General features: G+C 30.5%; 1 protein-coding gene across 3 annotated transcripts in view; it reads left to right on the forward strand.

The window, feature by feature from the left end:
* LOC145283566 (GPI-N-acetylgalactosamine transferase PGAP4-like) overlaps positions 1-20,509 on the forward strand; it is a 62,278-nt gene extending 41,769 nt beyond the window's left edge. For all 3 annotated transcript variants that reach the window (XM_080132468.1, XM_080132469.1, XM_080132470.1), the window contains one exon: positions 330-20,509. In XM_080132468.1, coding sequence (XP_079988594.1) covers positions 330-1,640 — 1,311 coding nt within the window. In that variant the 3' untranslated portion in view covers positions 1,641-20,509. The remainder of the gene's footprint in view (positions 1-329) is intronic.
* The last annotated feature ends 425 nt before the right edge of the window (positions 20,510-20,934 follow it).

Below are 20,934 nucleotides of genomic sequence, written 5' to 3' on the forward strand. Positions count from 1 at the left end.
AGGTTCTTTGATATGACAGGTGAGTTTGAAATCAATGTTTCTATTTAGAAGCACAATTGAAGGTGACTTTTGCATTTTAAATTCAAGCTATTATATATAAAACATAATAAGATAAAATCAACAGTAGATTCTCTACAGTGCAATGTAGACTACAATGTAAAATGGTGGAGGTGAAAGAGAGAAAAATAGAGAAAGGTAAAGAGATGTTTTAATAGAAATATGTTACACTTTTACTCTGGGTAACACCGGATAGCCCTGTTAGTTTATTTATATAGCAAATCTAAACTGAAAAATTAAATTCTTTTCTAATATTTTGTTTGTTTTTCCAGCTGCTAATTCGACATGCTGCTATTTCCTGTGCACGGAAGCTTCCTTACCCTGGACGGCTTGCCTGTCTCCATCTGATCGCACTTTATTCGGTAACATTTTTCTTTCTTTTGCCAGCCCTTTGTTACCGGATGAGGCATTCCATTTATTTTCTTGAGAATCTGAGAGACAAGGACCAACAAATACAGATCTTCAATGCTGAAAATGACAAACGGATTCGACAGGCAAACATATATCTGCAAAGTCTCTTCAAAGCTGGCGGAAGTCCCATAGAAACCCAAAGAGCTAGTAACATGGATACTGTGATTTCTGAAGCAGATCGGCAAGCAATACCACATTTTCTGAATGAAGTTGAACCACATGTTGACATTGCCATAACTATTATTTCCGTATCACGTAACAGGCATAAATTTGACAGCTATGAACCGCGTTATCTCACACAAACCGTGTGGCGCTATCTGCATCTTTTGTCAAGCTCACAAGCCCAAGAACGCAGCGTTAAGCTTTTCCTTTGCAATGTCGATAATGATCCTGGAACGTATCATGAACTTGTGAATCTCTCGTCAATTGTGCACACATTTCAGCGTTTCCCAAATAAATTTGAATTAAATATCAATGTCTTCGAGAAAGAAAAGCAGGATTATGCTTATTGTCTGAATGCATCGCTTTCCTGGAACCCAAATTTTGTATTACTTGTCGAGGATGATAGTCTACCTCGTGACGAACTCTTTCCTGTTATGAATTATATTTTGGATTATTTTACCTCGGATAAGAAAGGACACAAAACGGCATCGATGTTCCCAGAGAAGTGGTATATGAAACTGTATCATCCTGAACGTCTACTTGGTTACTGGAGTATGGAAATTGAAAGGTTACCGGAATTAGCCTCTCTTAGTCTCTTTTGTGGTCTGCTGTTTATTGGATTTTACCAATGCCTTGGCCTCAGGGTCACTGTCTTTGCAAATATCAACTCTGCATGGTTTTTTCTGAGTCTCTACTTTTGCTTGCTTTTTGTTGCCATTGGTCGTCAGAATTTGTTGGAGCTGCGACGTTTTTCTAAATATTTCTTCATGGTTACGCCATCTCCGTCGTGTTGCACTCCAGCAATACTTTATCCCAACGCTGGCGCCAAAGCTGTTGTGGATTATTTATCCATCACCTATTGCAAGCCGAGCTTTGCCAAAGACATGGCACTTGAACAAATGCGTCACCGACTTGGTATGAAGGCCTATCTTCTGCAACCGAACCTATTTAAGCATATTGGATTATACTCATCTCTGCGGACAAAGATTCTTAGTCCATCTGTTGTGTGATCCTTTGGATGCTGTCGGTGTCCTGTAAATTCGTCTACGATAATTTATCTATAAGTATGACAGTTCATATACAGATATGATTTGCTTAGAAGTTTATATAAAGGTAGGGTAATGGAAATTATTTTGCTAGAGTTGCATATGTGAATTCAGAATATAATATATCGGGGATATAACCTCTTTCTCAAGAGTTTCTATTTTTATCTTAAGTTACTTTCTGTTTTATGAAAATAGACTTTTCGAAAATTGTAAGGTTTTTGATATGAAGACCGCAGTAAATGCAGTAAATGATGCAGTGAAACAACTAAAGAAAGAGTAATGGAAATTATTTTGCTAGAGTTGTACGTGTGAAGTCTGAATATAATATTTTGGGGACATAATGTTGTATTGTTGAATTTATATATAATTTTTTTAACTTGCACTTTCAAATACTTGCTAAAATCATACATACTGACAATTCTTTAGTTGTTATTCTGAAAATCAACACATGAATTTATCAACATAAGTTTTATTCAAAATTAAACTTCTTGTTCGTCGACAAAGACAGAGAGTGACATTAGTTGTGTGGGGTTGGTTGGTGTGTGGCTCGACGACAGAGAAATGTCAAGATATCAATCATTCTTGCTGCTGTGTCCGTTCTCTTCTGTTTTCTGTTTATTTTTCTCTTACATAGACATCAATCTACATTCCTGGAAATATAAATATTAAAATCTTTTCTATTTTGCATTGTGCAATTCATAACTTCTGACCTGGAATGTAAACAGTTGTTTTTGTGATAATTACAATCCTGGTCATTTCTCTGGGACACAAGAATGTAGATCAAAATCCATCTATCTGTGCACACGTCTGCTTTCAAATGTGCATCGACATGTCTCCATATCCAACATTTACACCTTTCTCAAGTGTTTCTATTTTATTTAAAGTTACTCTCTGTCTTGTGAAAATAGCTTTTTGAAGATTGTGAGGTTGTTTATATCAAGATTGCAATAAATGATGTGTCACAGCAAACAAAACAGTCTTAAGATTATGTAATGAAATATATGTGACGTGGATTTTATATTCATTTCTCTGAAGCTGCAATGATCTCTGTCGAAGTATCCATTTGTCAATAGTTGCTACATGAACTACAACTATAAAGAATATATTTTTGTTCAAGGTTTACTCCTCTAGATCAGTTGTGTTCTTTCTATGTTCATGTATATTAGCAAATATGACTAGGAACTGCTTGTAAACTTAATATTCCCGTGAAACTTTCTCCTACGGAAAAAGCCGATTCAACCCAATTAGGGTGAATGCTGCTGGCATGGAATATTAACAGGCTAACCTTGTAAAGGATGTACCTTTTCACAACGCACGATCATTCACTATGGAAAAGGCTGTATTTTATTTATATTTATGTTTATTATTTATTTTACTAGAGTTGTACATGTCAAGTCGAAATATCACAATATTCTGGGGATATCACACCTTTCTCAAGTGTTTCTATTTTATCATAAGTTATTCTCTGTTTTGTGAAAATGTTATTTGAAGATTGTAAGGTTGTGATATTAAGACTACAGTAAATGATGACTTTGCGACTTCAAAGAAAAATCTGTCCAACCCGCTGGGGTAATTGCCGCTTTGGTGCAGTATAACATATGAAAGGAAGACTAATTCATCATTATCGGATTTTTATTCAAGGTTTAATTCTATAGGTCGGCTGTATTCTTTCCATCTCGATGCATCTTAACAGGTTAAACTCATAAGTGATGTGCCTCTTCACCACATATATTTATTCACTATGTTGAGGCTGTATTTTATGCATCCCATAGTACCGGGACATATGGAGACCAGATGAGGATGCTATAAATAGGCCATATTGGAAAAATAGATAAATTATATCTGCAGGTAATTTCTATTTGCACCATAACAATAACATAAAAACGGGCATTATAATCGGATTTTATCTTTGAGTTCTGAGATTATGTTGCAACAAACATTTAGACAAAGAATTTAAATACATCAAATACATGTTCAACATCTATAGTACCATACATATTTCATGCAAAACTTTACTGCAAAGAAGATGACTCACAAATTAACCCAATATGAATTAGAAATTTAGCATTATGGATTAACACTAATAAGAACCTTGTCTACACAATATCTTGAGTAACCTCATCTACAATTATGGATATAGAATGTTAATCTAAATTCAATACTACATGTATAGTCAAAGCTGGTGTATACTCCATTCTCTGGAGAGAGAACTTTACAAATGCAAAAGACATAATGACCAATAATACACTCAATGACATTTTTTTCTCATCTTGTGGAGTATAATCATCGCTTTAACTTAGAAAGTGCAAATCTAATTCAATCAATGCAAAATAAATCTACACATTTAATTGAATCCGCTCTGAAATCCCACTCCACTAATACAATAAAACAAAGGGTTTCCATCAGATCTCTTGTCACCTATCAAAAACTATTATTAGTGAAAATAACTTAGATGCTAGATAAGATAATTATAAATTAGTTCCTTCATATATATTTCAATAAATGTATATGTTTCTTATATGAGTGTAATGCACACTTATATTTTCCTTAATTACATAAGTTTTGATGTTACACCCCCGTTGTGTATATTCTCCCAAAATAACCAATCCTCTTGTCACGTACAAACCTATAAAGCAGTTCAGTAATTTGGTCTTCCTTTATACTTCAATTCCTGAATCATATCTGTAGATAAATTGTATTCGTCGATGAATTTCCTTGGAACGGGTTTTGCGATTAGCATTGACTCCACTCTAATCACAAAAGTTGCATTTTTGCGCAACGTTCAAAGAATAAAATTAAGAATTGCAGACTTTTTTTTTTACCTACATGCACAAAACTGGAATTAATATTGTTTCTTTTTTAATTTTTTTGTTTTACTATGATTTTTTAAAAAGTTTTTACTTTTCGAATTCACACACCAAAGTGTTATATTTTTTTACTTTAGAAAGTGAGGGTGGGGGCGAGGAGTAGGTAGGAGCACAACTTGTAGTGCTGCTATAATTACCTGCGCAGACTGTAAAACTTGAAAGTGAAGTTCAAATCTGGTCAGATCTCTTGAATTCACTTATGTTCTGAAACCATTGGAATAGGTATGAACCCCCTTTGCCTCACAATATACTATGGATAAAATAATCTTCCCAGAATCACTTATTTATTATATAGATGCGCTTTGGCATTAAAAGTTTTTATATTTCTACATATTTAGAGAAAATCGAAACAATCTGTTGGAAATAATGGGATTATCCCATGATAATTGAGTGTTTTCCTTCAGCACCAAATCCAACGGAATATAGATCACTGTTGAGATAACTTGTTCCCTTTGGACTAAGGTGTGTCTCTGGTCCTTTGCTGTTGTACCACCCTCCTAGGCCGTACCTTATGCTTTTCAGAAGAGGTTAGTTTATTGCTGATTGTATGAGGTGCTCTAACCAGAGAATGCTGACAGGACTGCCCAGAAAATTTTTGCAGGGTAGATTATTTTTCCTTGAGTGCCAGCTTTTCAAACTCCATTTTCTGACCCCTGTTTCACATCATCCCGATTACATCTTATACCGTTATTTTAATTTAAATAAAAAAGAAAGAAGAAATATTACATTTGTATCTCAAGTACACACATCCATGAGGGAGAAAGTACTTAAATGAATTTTCTTACTGCATGTTAATCTCAGCTGAACCACATGATCTCACCTGAAAAATGTTAAATATACAACAGAAAATTAATCTACCGAAATTTATTTGGGTGGTTAGCCATCCTTAGTCACCATGCTATTCAGAGCCTACAAATATGGCACTTCAAGATTAGTGTACATGAAGCTCTTCTCATTGACTGTAGTTATTTGTTAAATTTGCAAGATTTCAGGTTTTTACTCTTGGGGATGATTCAGCGGAATCAAAAAAATCTGAACTTTTTGGAGTATTGGAATCAGAATCAAAACAATTTCTGATTCCAAAAATGATTCTTTTATTTGCTATTAATTTTTCAATTTAACTTGTCATTGCTTGTATTAATATTAAATAATTATTAATTCAAGATTATCAGCAAAACTAAAATTAAAAGATCATAACAAATTTAGATAAAAACTGCTGCAAAAATATATGATCTGCTAAGAATAGGATAGGTTAAACATAGACGGATAAATAGAAAAAAAAAAAACACAATTGAAGGATATTTATAAAAATCTGTGATGTAATACATAAAGAATTTTTTTAAATTAAAAAAAAAAATTATATCGACATTTAAGTTGAAAATCCCCTTCTCCTTACAAAACCTGACCCCCCCCAAAAAAAAGAAAAAAATGAAATTTTACTCTTATAAGTGTTTAAAAAAAGTAAGTAATATCTATAGTCCAAAATTCAAATCCCCCAACCCTCCCCTTAAAAAATATAAACCCTGAAATTCAAATTTTATAAGGGATTAGGTGATTTTAGAATCAGAGTAGCTAAGTAACCTTGACACCACCAGGCTTGCCACCATGTGTTACCTAAGTAACCTTGACACCACCAGGCTTACCACCATAAGTTACTTAAGTTGGACTTTAGAGGGCTGCTGCTAATTTGTTTTCATCTCTCTTAGTTCACTTGAGTGCGTTTCTCAATATTGTAATCTTTGACCTGCCTCCATGCAGGAAACTATCACACATATCTGGCACAAGGTTAGGAGCACATTCCTTATATAAAATTATATAGTAGGGATTTGAGTTTTGAAATCCATATTAAGATTTTGCATGAACCAGACATAGAAAATTAATTTATTTATATTATTAACTAAGTTAGTAAGTAAGGTTCAAAAGAGAGTCGCCAACCTGATAGGTCCTGAACTGTCATCTAAGCTTCAGCCTCTGTCCCATCGACGAAATGTTGCATCCCTCTGCCTGTTCTACAAGTATTTTAATGGTGAATGCTCTGATGAACTGCAAGCACTTGTGCCCCCACAACGTGAACACCCTTGACAGACCCGACAGGCAGCTAAATCCCATCCCCACACAGTAGAGATCCCTAGATGTAAAAGAGCTTTCTACTCCAGTAGTTTCTTTCCCAGAACCGCTAGACTTTGGAATTCCCTTCCGGGTCCCTGCTTTCCCAATTATACTGACATGCAGAAGTTCAAGTGTAATGTGAACCGACATCTTGCTGCCTAACTCCCTACATAGTACCCCAGTAGTTGTTGCTCCTGATAGTATTCCTCTACATCAAAGTGGCAATGTGCCTTGTTTGGGGTGGAAATCTAATAGAAAAAAAAGTGAGAAATAAAGTAGAATTATCCTCAGTAAAGTTTCATGTAGCCAAATTCTATCAATATACTGAAACAGTATCAAGTTTGCTTTGCTTTTTATACACAAGCAAAGAGAAAAATGACTGCTTCCATTTCCTTTTTGGACTGATACTCTTGAGTAGACCATTAGAGCATCATATCAAGTATTTACTTTTCCCTGTTACTTAGCAGCAACTATCTCCTCTTCTCCAATATGCCTCATCGTGATAATAATGGGAACTGAACTCTAATCTGCTGACTATTTGCTTCCTCTTTTATTTTATCCATAGCTTGAGGGAAATGGGGGCTCATGCCTTTTCCTCATATTTAATATTACACACATTCTTTCCTTTGGAACTGAGGGGAGGCGGTAATGGGGAAGGAGTTACATGTTGTATATTTTCTCTACTGAACTATTCAAGTAATTTATTTTTTAAAATCTTTTTTATTATTATCCTCTCCAAACAAGAAATATATTGCCACTAAAATGTAAGTGGCTGCCGAGATTAGAGGCCAGATTTAAAGGAAGGCATCCTAAGTGGGAAGTTGTACAGCAAGATGTTTTTTCACATTACATTTAAATTACTGTATGTTCATATAATCAGGGAAAATGAGGAACTTCCAAAAGCACATGATCCACGGAAAGAAGTTATTAGAATAGAAAGCTTTTTGGCATCAGTGAAGAGGTGGGATTTTGCTTCTAAGCTGGTTGGTTGGAGGTATTTACATTGAGAGTGTACAAATAAATTTGGTCGGAGCACATTCCATTGTAAAACATGCACAAGGGTGCAACGTTATGGTGATGGGACAGGAGCTGGAGGTTGGCAGACAGTCTCTAACCTAATATGTTGCACGCTATCTTTTGCACCGTTCAAAAGACAAACACCAGGGCTTGATGCATCAGCCCAGATGTGTCAACGATACAGTATGCATGAGTGATTGGAGGTTTTCTAGAGCTATACAATTCTGGTAGTTGTAAGAATTTTTCTTGTCAGTAAAAAAAAAAAATTGCTGCTAAAAGGGCCAAAATTGAAAAAAATTGGAAAAACTTGGCAGGTGTAAGTGAACTAAACATGCTATTTCTACGCATGTGCAAATTTACATTAAAAATAACATTCTTATTGATGAATGTTATGTTTTTATTAATAACATTCTTAATTTTTTATATGAATATGGACTTTTCTCAAATGGTAATGAATAATGCTGGGGACCTTTGTTTTAGTTTCAATTCTACCTGATAGCACCCAAGTCATATCTTTTTTATTTTCTTTTTAACTTTTGAAATCACTATATTGGGTACAATATAATAATCAGTAGCATATTGGTTTTGTAATAATAAATATGTAATCTGCATAAATTAAAATATCATATTGAAGCATATTTTATGATCCTGCAATGCTGGGTCACTGGGTTGCTTGCTAGTTCTTAAATAAAAGAAACACTGTCTGTAACCTTAATTTTACTCTAGACTATTCTACAAAACAAATTGGGTGTCAAAATTCCTGGTTTGCCCACCAACTTCCATTGTTGATTCAAAATGTATAAAACAAATCGAACACTACTAGAAGTAATTGTTCTCCCCACAACTTTATTTGCTTAGAGACTTTGGACTGTTAAATGCCAGACTGCTCTCGACAATTAGTTTGTCACAAACTGGGCCATTTTGCTGTTTTTTTTTTTTTTACTGTCAGGCTGTGATATTGATCCCGAGTAGTTCTAGGAAGTCTACCTTCACAAGCTTTGCCTCTCTTTTTTGGGGTGGATTAAGTTTATTGCTTACTGCCTGTGGTGCCCTGACCTACTTTTTAAAATGTCTGAGTACTCCTTCTTTAGGAGTACTGGTATGACACTTCCAACCTTGTCACATCTTCCTCTGGTGGAAAGGAAGTAAATATCAGCTGTTAGATATGTTCTCTCGGTAAATTTCTATAGCTGGTATCTTTATAAAAGTCTATGAATTATTTGTACCTAATATATAGTAGCAATTTCAAAAAGTTTTTAAAAAATGACTTGAGTACCAATTGCTAGAACTAAAACCAAAACATACAACTCTCCAGTTAGATTCCTTCATGCCCATACGCATATAAATAGTTACAAAAAATAACGCTTAACCTATGACTATAGATTTGTGCATGCAAACAGGGTTAGGTCAACTGTTTTGTTTTCAATTTTGACTCATTAGCAGCAATTTTCGCTGACTAAAAACCAAATCAAAAGTTTGCTACAGGTCTAAATACTCTGTAAATCAAATTTCAACTCTGTAGACCAAATATTCAGAAAGTAATTTGGTAGACACTTTTCGCACACACACCAACAAGGTCACTTATATATATTTCTGTGTGCTAGATCATTTTCATATTAAATTCTATGAAACTATGCAGAATGTAGAAACTATGCTTAAATAGAATTCAGCATAATAGTTAAATGAAAACCATAAAAAATGAATAAGTAATTATATATGCCAATTAGTTGACCTTCATGTAGTCACTTGCATATCCGTAAGTATATTAAGAAGTTTGTTTTAATAATTTTTAAATAGAAAAAGTAGGCTTTAAATATCAATGTCAGAGTGAGAAAAAAAAAACTCGGCTTTACAGGTATATAGATTAAATAAGGAATCATTTTGATTTAAAATCTATTTAGTATCACGCATGTAAACTTAAGAAAATCGTGCTTGAAATGTGTTAACATGTTTGAATAAGCAAAACAAAAAAAGATGGCAAATGAATTTGACCTAATGTCATGTGAATTTTCTTGTTCAGATGAATGGATTTTAAATTAAAAGTATTTCTTTAGTAATATAACAGAAAGACAGCAATATAAAACTCTTTTTGGTACTCGTACTGAATAAGGGCCGTTCTATTGTCAGAATTTTCCGAGAAGTTTACGTAAACACTGGAAGGTGGTGAATGAAAGTGTCATGACTTTTTTCACATTTTGCTTTGGTTGTGACCTTTAACATTTGGCGACTTTTGAACTGTTGTAAGTTTACGTCTGTAAAATATTTACATTTTTATTTTTGAATGATGTTTTTGTGAAAAAAATTCTTTCTACTTTTTTATGGAGAAAGTCTTTTGCTCACCTAATTACAAAGTACTGTGACCGACAGACAGATGGACAGAGCATTTTTTATAGATTTTTGGAAGTATCGAAGCATAAGATACATCCATTCAATCTGCACATTTAGCAACTAGCATGTGATCGATCAACCAAAAGACCTTTCTACTGACTGACGAAGCCTGCATAGATGCATCAACTAATGCTATTTCGAGCACGATAGACTAACAAAAATGCTATCATCAGCTTATGTGTGACAGACAAACGAAAATCACATTTTTAAAACTGATTTCATAACTCTTGGATCAATCCAAGCTAGATTCTTTCCTATGTTGGGTAATTGTCACAATCTATGCACCGTTTTTATATAAGGATTGACAGTGTTGTTTTTAAAATACAGAATGACTGTCAAAAAATGTCACCAATGGAATCGTTAATAAAAGTCACAATCTTTTCTGCAAACAAGGTTTCATACAAATAAACTTTAGTTTTTGACTGACCTGCCCACCAAGTTTTAATCATGAATATCCAACAATCTTTGTTTTAAGAAGTTAATATTGTTTGATTGAAGCATTGTGAATATAAAGGGAATTTATAGAAAGTAATACCAACAGATCAACATAATCGGCGGAACAAGCTATGCAGATCCACTTTTTTATTAATACAACTAGATGTACCTGGCATTGCCCAGTATTAAACATAACATTAAATTCCTTTAAAAAATGAAGTAAAAAAAGAGAAGGAAATTGAGACACGTATATATTATGTTTTTTTTTCCAAACAGTTCTGTTCTTGTAAGTAAAAAAAAATACTTGAACTAAGATCGAAACCAAAACATAAAGACAGTGAGTCAAGTACGATAACTATTAGGCCACATTACAATATTACTGAACAGTAATAAAACAAATACTGTCGGACATTTATGCCTGAAACTTGGTGGACAAGTCGACTATAGGCTTAAGGTTATTTGTGCCAAAAAGATTGCAGAAAAGATTGTGAATTTTATTAATTATGGCATTTTATATATATATATATATATTTTTTTATTATTATGGCATTTTCTTTGAGTTACTCTGTATTAAGATTTACTGAAATAAACTTGACTTGACATGCCGACAGACTGACTGATAGAAAAAAATGAAAAGTAAAAGAGGAATGAAATGTATATATTAGGTTGGTGCAAAAATAATGTCGTTTTTTTATCATATATATATATATATATATATATATATATACGCCAAAAACGACATTATTTTTGCGCCAACCTAATATCAAAGGCTGGCCAAGAATTCACTGAAAAACTCTTAACATGAATAGTTTCTTTATTTTGAATGGTATCTAAGCAGATTTTTAACACATGACAAAGATTTCTTTGGAAAAAATATATATAAATAAGTAAATTAAAAAGAATTTACTTAAAAAAAAAAAAATGGTTTCCATTTTTAGTTTCATAAATTTGTGGCCTTTTCCAAAACATTATTGATGATGGATTGTAGGATCACTTGCTTATGATTTAATTCAAACTTCATTCCTGATGTCCTTTGATTCTTGGAAAGTTTCAGCTTTGTTGATTTGAAGCTTTCTTTTATAGACTTTCACAAGAAAAACTTGCTAACAGACTAAAAATGGAAACCATTTAAAAGATGTTATTTTTCATAAATAAATTAATTTCCATTTGCAAACAAATCTTCATTGTCTTGTCATATGCTAAAATTCTATTAAAGTACCATAAGTAAAATAAAGAATCTGTTAAAGTTAAAAATTCCTCAATAATTCCTTGGTTTAAAAAAAAATTTTGTTTGTGTGTGTGTGTTTTTTTTTTTTTTTGTTTATACAAGAGTCACTACAACTTTTGCGGACATGTACGAACATTTTTTAAAAAGTTCCTCAATGATTTTTTAGTCACCCTGTATTTCACAAAGATGTTGTTTGTGTTTTTTTTTTCTTTTTTGTCTTTTTTATTAATGCAAGAGTCACTACGACCGGTAATGTATGGGCATCTTGAAATTGGGGGAAACACTGCTTCCCTTGTTCCAACTTTTATTCCCATGTATAATAATTCTAACTGAAGATGAAATGTAAGGCTTCACAACTACAGAACAGAAAAGGCTTTTGTATTTTTCTATATTTAAATTTAGTCTCAGCTAGAATTTCACTGATAACTTGTTGAAAATATCCATGACTTAAAACAAAAATATTTTTTGATTTCATCATAAAAAAAAATGGCTGAACGTACACGACACGTCTCCTCCACCCAACATTTTTATTTAAAAAACTCTGAATAAATATTATTTAAGCACCGACTTTTCATATTACAATTTTTTTTTTAACATTTGAGTGGAGCATAGGAGGATAACGTGTGTCCAGTTTGCTATGTTTCATGTAAAAAGATCTCCCTGCTACAAATTGAACATTGCTACAATTGTTTTCTAATATTTTTTTTTTTTTGCTATGATATAATATTGAATGAAAAATGATTTAGAGAGTGTGAAGTGACGTGTCATATACGTCTTCCAATATATATATATATATATCTATATATATATATATATATATATATATATGCAGATATAAAAGTAAATAGACACTCTTATTCTCATTAGTCACAAACATGACTGCTGTCAGAGGATCCTGATCAATTTAGGTGACATTAGATGAACTATTTTCCATCTCTAATGAATTGAACAATCACTTGCTTAACAGTGGAAAGCAGACTCCCATGGTTGCATCAATTTAATACTGATTAAGTTCATCTTTGGATTAAACTATAGCATGTCTCCTTTGAAACTCTAAAGCTTCTTTGGCTCATGTCATACTTAAACGGTGATGTATGATAGATATACTATGTATCAATATACGAAATAAAAATGACAATTAGTATAAAATATCTAAAGTATTATATGAAGAAAATAGTATCAATAATATACAAATTTAGAATCAAAGCCTAAAATATACTTTTTGTCTCTCTAACTGTTGAAATTCCAAAATAATTCAATTGGTGTCAGTTATTTTGCCATATATATATATATATATATATATATATATATATATATATATATATATATACTAGCAAAAGTACCTGTCGTTGACTGGGTTCAAAAACAGCCTACAGAAAATGGACTCTGATTTATGAAAGTATGATAGGTTATGAAAAGGAAGGGTTGTAAAGAGATAGCTTCGAATTTGGGGGTATCAAAACCAAAGCAAAATATGATGAAAGTAAAAATAAAATAGATAAACTCTATAATTTATTATACCATACCTGTTCACACTGAAACACTTATCACAATATTCTGTGGATATATATTAAAAGACCTTGTTAAACTTTGTGACATATTTCCATTCTATGGAGGTCAGGCATGAACGAACACCCCATAATTTTATTATGTCATATTTCTTCAAACTGAAACATAATTATCAAAGTATACTTACGCAGATAGATATGAAAAGTCTTTATTAAAGTTTATGCCTATTTCCATTCTATGGAGGCCAGGCGTGAACGCAGACCCTAAAATTTTATTATACCATTCCTCTTTAAGTTAAAACATACTTATCAAAGTAGTATTATGTACATCTATATCAAAAACACTTGTAAACGTTTTTTTTTAAAATTTTTAAATATTTTATTTCCATACTTTGTGGACCAGGCGTGTACGCAGACCCCACAATTTTAATGAATCATCATTATGCCAGATCAAACATACACATTCCTGTGTCTCGATACATCTATCATTATATGCAATCAGTTTTCTATAATAGTCAACCATATAGGAGCTTATTTGTGACCAGACACACAGACGTTCAGCTTTATATTATATATATATAGCAAAATCTGCATTTTATTATAAGAAATAAAATTAACAAAACAGCATTTCAAAAGAAACATTTTAGGCTTTGATTCTGAATTTGAATATTGTTGATACTATTTTTTTATATAATACTTTTGAAATGTATTTAAACGTAAAAATTATTTTATAAAATATCAAAGTATTATTTAAATTACTGTTTTCATCTGTTATTCTCATAACATTTTGGCTGATGTAACCGCTGACCTTCTACAGATGTGTCTTGTTGAACTTGGGAATCTGAACAGAATTTTGAACTGAACACTTTATTTAATCCACAGGGGTAGCATCCACTAGTCCCATCACTAATCCACAAGGGTCGTATGCACTTTCTCATGACCAGATAGAAGTTTTAAGTAATTCATAATTGTGGTCTTGGTATTACCCACACTGAGGATTGAACCATCAAGCCCTAGAAGAGTGTGGTTTAGAATGAAGTTTTTACTTTCATTACACCATAACATAACAAAATAACACTCAAGATGAGAACAGTAGTCTAAATAATTCAAATAATTGAAATTGTCAATCTTTATCTAAAAAATTCCGAAACATAAAATATCAATATTTCAAATTTTTACTGCTGCACTGTACAGCCCTGGGTAATGGCTGTCGGCAAAGGAGACAGAAACTTTAGATATATATGCATTATTTTTGTGAGGTGTCTATGTACTTCCCTGTCTGTGCATATATATATATATATAATTTTTTAAATAGCAAAATCTGTGATTAGAACACTAAAATAACAATTTCAACTATTACACGCACAATAATTTCAGTAAATTTTTCTTTCATCCGGTTAAAAATATGTGGGACAACATTCCGCTGGGCGATTTCATATTAAAAGGTAATATGAATTTATTTGTAAAAAAAAAAAACTCAACTGGAAGGTGTAACTACAATTTTTTCCAAATAGGTTATAGACATTCTTTTTCTTATTCTTTTCCTTCCCACTGTGTATATAATCGTAGATGATAGAGACTTTTAAAATATTTAAATAAATCTTTTTGAAATTATTACCTAACAAAAAATTTCTTTGACTTTTATCAAGTAATATTTGGTGCTTCTTTACTATAACCCCCACCATGAATACAAAAGCATCAGTTTATTATTTTTTATTTTCTATTTTATTTATTTAAAAACATTTGACTTTAGGCCAAGGTGATGATGGTGGCTAAGTGGTTAATGCCACAAATTGCAAATCTGGGTGTACTGAGTTCGAATCCAGTTTGTTCCACAGAAACACATTTCATCTAATGCACACCTGATTTTTTATCTAACCTTCTGGAGAGGAGGTAAATGAATACTCCACTGCTGTAACTACTTTGAAGTTATAATTTGACCAAGTATGTGATAATCATGTAAAGAATGGATTGCATGGACTCTATTGAGAGCTTTCAGATAAGATTTTTTGGTAATAGTCAGCTAACGTACTTCCTAACTTCTGCCATGCATCCTACCGGAATTGGTGACGAGGCAAATCAGTTCCTCCACTTTTTTCTCTTACACCTATATCTACTCTTTTTTCCATGTACTCTTTTTTTTTTATCTTATTATGTTTTCTCGATCTTTCTTGTTTTATTTAATAATCATGGAAAAGGTTTTCTGTATTATTTAAATTAAGAATTATTGAAATTATTATTTTTTTTAATTTAATTTTTTTTAAAGAATTATTGAAAACACTTTAAAATCTTTTAAAACTATTTTGGGAATATTATATATTGGATGTGTTCTTTTTATGATGTTTATATTTCACTAATTTCATTTATTTAGATTTCAATAATTTTCTTTCATACTTTCATAAAGATATTTTATATAAATTACAAAAATACAACTGTTTTTGAAATTAGAAAACATTTTTATAATTTCATAAACATATTTCTTTATAAAATTTCAAATGAAATAAAAACTTTTATTTTTTTAAAGTCTGTTATTACAAGTGTAAATAAAGACTTAATTGTGTTATTCTGATTTGTATAAATTTGTTAATTTTAATGGTATATTTTTAAATAACGTTCTTTTCTTACATTTTATTTCAATAAATTGTTTCATAATAGAAATACTGAAGAATAATAAAAGTTAAGAAACTGATTTGCCTCGTTACTGCTTCCAATAGCAAGTACGCTGGAAGTTTGGAAGTATGTTAGCTGACTATAACCGAATTTTTTAAAAAAAGAATCTGAACTTATCGAAAGCTATGTTGATGTTTTAAAGAAAAAAAAAAAAAAACAGTTGAAATCAATATTTTTTTAATTTACTTATTAAATTTCAAAAATTATTTATTTTTTCTAATTTCAAACAAAAATTTGTTTTTGTAAATTTTTATTTCAATTAAAATTGATTTTTATCTAAAATTATTTTATTTTTTAATTCAATTTTTTAAAACCATTTTTAATGAAATATTTATTTGAAATTTTTTTAATTAAAAATATTTGATTTATTTTTTTCTAAAGAAGCAGTTATTTTTCTTAATTAAATTTGATGTAATTCAAAATTTTTTTTTATTAAAATGTAAAAATTTTTATAATTTTTTGTAAACATTTTTGTAAATTTTTTCATTAAAAATTTTTTTTCTAAAGAAGCAGTTATTTTTCAACAATCGTAATTTTGAAAATAAATTGTGCTTTTGTTTTTCTTTCACTTAGTGTCTTTTATCAATATTCATTCCAATCTCGGTTCCAATTTCAATAACAAATAAACAAGTGGAATTTGTGTTTTAACTGAAAAATATTCAACAGTTACATTATATGATTACAAATGTAACCTCAGCTGGCAGAGGGGCCCTTTGGCAAGATCATAGATAGTATCTATCTTAAACAATCATAGAGGTTCGTTTATTGCTAATCATCTGAGACATCTACTCTGAAGAATACTGATAGTGATAATTTTGCACGGCCGTAAGTATCTTTTTTTATGATTCCCTGCTATAAAGTGACCTTGTTTCTAACTTTGTAGTGGAAGGTGGCAGCTCGGTTTTTCTTGCTTATATATGATAATTTTCAGCATACACCACTCACTATTTTGACGTTTGGTTACCTTACTCTTTGAAAATCAAGTTCAAATGTTGCGCTGGTTTAATCTATTAGTAGAAAGATAGATTGATTATTTTGTCAGACGTTATATATCAAATATTTGCCCATCTTAAAAAGGAAAAAATATTTTCAATTGATTTTAATATTTAATTCTGCTCAATATTTTCTGTTTTATTAGTCATAAATAGAGGAAGGTGGAGGAGTACTTATTCAAACAGTCTTATCTACTATGTCTGCCACTCATAACACTGAAAATAAGAAATTTAACAAGATAATGTTTTTATTAATACATGGTTTAGTTAAGTGTTAGTGTCTTTCTCCTTTGATATACATTTGACTTCAAAAAGAAAAGAGAGAGAAGGAATTTAGCACTGAATATTTTTCACTTGCTGCCATGAGCCATTTAGTTAGCACCTTATGCTTAGAGAAATTTATTGTCAGTTGTAATTTTTCCAAAGCATAAATAAAATCATTACAAATTATTAATCTATCAAGTTCCAGAGTATTTAAATTTTTTACTATTGAGTTGAAACTTTGTGTAATGACTAAAAATTTGAGAGAATATGCAAATTGAATGGAAAAGGTTATTTATTTTATTTAGAAATTGAAATATTAAATAGGGCCTTGGGCACACATGATATATTTTAGGACTCAAGATAAAATTTCCACCTTATGCTAAGCACTTCATACAAAGAGTTACATTGCACTTTGGTCAATAAGTTAGTGGCTTCTTATTATAAGATTCCTATAGGTTCATACATAATCATACAAATAGATTTTTAGCAAATTTCGCAAGAATTTTAAGAGGGTTTGGAGAAAATCATTAACATAGGTGAATTTTATGCTTTCTTCAGAATAATTATGCCATAAACAGTACTACAGAACTATTAAATATTATCTTATGGATTTTAAAAAGAAATTATTTGGTTTAAAGAACAGTGTGACTTAATGATATAAGCAGATTTTTTTACTTTAATTTTTTACTTTGATTTTTTTTCTGTAATCTATGTAATTTATTGAAATGAGAACCCGATGCCACAGGGCACCCTGCCAGTAATATGTTACAATATAACGTTCTTGTTTTGTATTAAAATATTCCAAGATCCTGAGAATTTATGACTGTTGAAGAACTTGCCTTTAGAATTTACGGACTTTATAAAAGAAATGATGAAACATTTTGTTTGCTGTTTTGCTTGTAAAGAAGCTCAAAATATTTTTTACACTTTCTATTATTGTTGTCGATTTGAATCTGGTTAAAACTTTTTTGTATACACCATTTTGTCTCTCACTTTCACATCAGCATCCTTGTGTTTTTTTTATTTTTTTATTTTTTAAAAATATGTTTAGGTTATTTCTTCATTGAATAAAATGTTTCATAAACACAGGCAGATCCAGAAGGAAACCAAAAGCAACTACCACCATTTATCATAGTTACCACAAGTTTAAATAAGAAAGTTACATAAATGCATTTATTTTTCATGATTTAGTATTAAAGTTTTGTGTCAGATTTTTAAAGTCAGACCTAAATAACATTTAAACTGCTAACTTTTTTTTTGTTTATCCAGTTTTCATTTGTTATAGTTATACCATGTTATTGGCAATGTACAATTTATTTTTAAAATTACATAATTCATAAAACAACTGCCAATATGAATCCTATTTAATTATCTAAAAATAAAAGTATAACTCATTTTCAATTGAAGAATATAATGAGTTTTCTACCTGAAGTTTACCAATATTAAAAAAATATATAAACTAAAATTACTTCACAGTATCTCAGATAACGCTAGGTTGGTACAACTAGTTTGCAAATAAAATAAAATTTTCATCATGAAGTGGGAAAAACCATCACTTTACAAAAACCATTCTGATCTCTTTTCCACTCCATGTCTGCAGACAAACACCTGGATCTGCCTTGAGAAACAAAACATTGTTTAATTTTTTTTTGTTACTTTTTGCTGTCAAACTGTTTAATTGGCATTTTGCAAGCAGCAACAACTATGTTTTCTATGCTAGATTTTTTGGTACTGATCCAGAAGCTGACCCAAGATTACGTAGGCATCTTCAAGCAGTTAAAAGTAAGCTGATGTGAACATTGTTGGACAATAAATTCAAAAAGCTGAAAACAAAACTTTTACACAAGATTAGATTTACTGTAAGTTTAATTAGATGAAATACTTTTCTTGAAAAAATAAAAAATGTTATTTTTATTTTATTTTTTTGCAACAAATGTTTGAAAGAAATAAGTCCCTTTTTTTTTTTTTTTTTTTTAAACAAACAAATATGACTGAATCTTTTTTTCTTCATGGAATGTATCTAAGAATTTTTTCTTTTTGCAAGAAAAGTTTCAATAAAATTTTTTCTTTTTTTTTTTTGTAACAATAAAAGCAAATGTGTTTATTTAAATATATATATTTTTTTCATGAAAACAACTATAATCAGAAACAATTTGTTTAAAAAAACTAACTAACAGATAAATGTTCTGTTTTTTTTTTCTATTAATGAAAACAATTTCGTCATCTGCTGTCAGCTAATTCTAGATTGGCCATTTTTTGTTTTTGTTTTCAAGCAGCCTACCATAAACTGTCAGAAGATGCTAATAAAAAAGATAGGTTGTGGATCAGGACCTTTTTTGTTTGGAGAAAATGCTTAATAAAAAAATGATGAAACATTTTAAGACTTGCATACATTGTAAACAAAATTGTTTGCTGATGATTTATATGTGTGTGTATGTATATATATATATATATATATATATATATATATGCCACTCAATCACTTTTTTTTTTTTTTTTTTTAATTACTGACAAATGAACAAATACAGTTGTGGAAACCTCTCTGTCCAAAACTGCATCTGCTGAACGGCTGATGATTGTTCTGATTCATAGTCAATCCAGGGATAGGAAACCCGAGTATCTTTTTTAGTGGACTTCTCTTATATCAATAAAAACATATTCTGCTCATTTTTTTTATTTTTTTTATTATTCTATAATCGAACATTTCGGTTGACTAATTTCTGCTGACACAAGATGTATACACTAATATATATATATTAGAGATAGAATCCTGACTTACTATAATCTTGCATAGCGTTTCAATGATATCACATGTCTTTAGAAATTATTTAAAATATAAATTATAATATAGAAATGCTTTGCAATTTCATAGTGGTTCAACGATGATCTATTGAAAAATATTGAACACACTAATTTTACATCAGTCACTGAACCCATTAGCGGCTGAATTAAGGGAAACTTTTAGATGATAATGTAGATATTTTTGAGTGTCAAAATTATAGGACACTGGCGGGTAATGGATTGATTATATATCATTTATTTTTTATTTCAGCAATATTAACAGATTTTGAATGATTTAAAATTTTACCAGATTTTTTTCTTATTTTTTCATTATTATTATTTATTTATTTTTTTTCCTGATCTCAGTTTCTTCATTCTTATGCAACAGAATTTTTAAAAACAAAACGTTATTTATAAAAACAAAACGTTATTTATAAAAACAAAATAAAATAAAATTTGTTTCATGTGTTTATAATTAATAATTTTCTTGATATTTAAAATAAAATCTCACAATTTCTAATTAAAAAAAAAATCTTTGATTTTTTAACATAAATAAAATTTGATTGAAAATTTATTTTCTTTGTTTCTTATTTTTGTCAGTAAGATCACTTGATATTGCCCAGGTGTCTTTCAAAGTGTATTTTGAAAGATATTTTTAACCTTTTCATTCATGATATCTTACAGAAATGCTGTGGAGCTGAACTAACTTGTTCTTGAGCAACATGTCTTAAAGTTGAGCTGATTTCTGGAAAGGCTCATGATGGCAAAACATGTTCTTTTCAGAAAAACAGTTTTTGATTTGTTTTTTTTTTTTAATGTGAATCTCTTCAGACAAGGCATGAAGACACTCGATGTAAGGAACTAAAAAAAGCACTCTCTTTGTCAAAAACATCGCTCAGAGAATGTGACAATTGAAGGAAGTGATGTACGAGGTTGCCAAACATAAACCTAACATCAAGTTTCTGTTCTCCTTAAATGATAAATGTGGAGATTGTAAAA

The sequence above is a fragment of the Euprymna scolopes genome, chromosome 8, assembly GCF_053919585.1.
Source record: "Euprymna scolopes isolate OS-2025 chromosome 8, ASM5391958v1, whole genome shotgun sequence".
In the NCBI taxonomy this organism is placed as follows: domain Eukaryota; kingdom Metazoa; phylum Mollusca; class Cephalopoda; order Sepiida; family Sepiolidae; genus Euprymna; species Euprymna scolopes.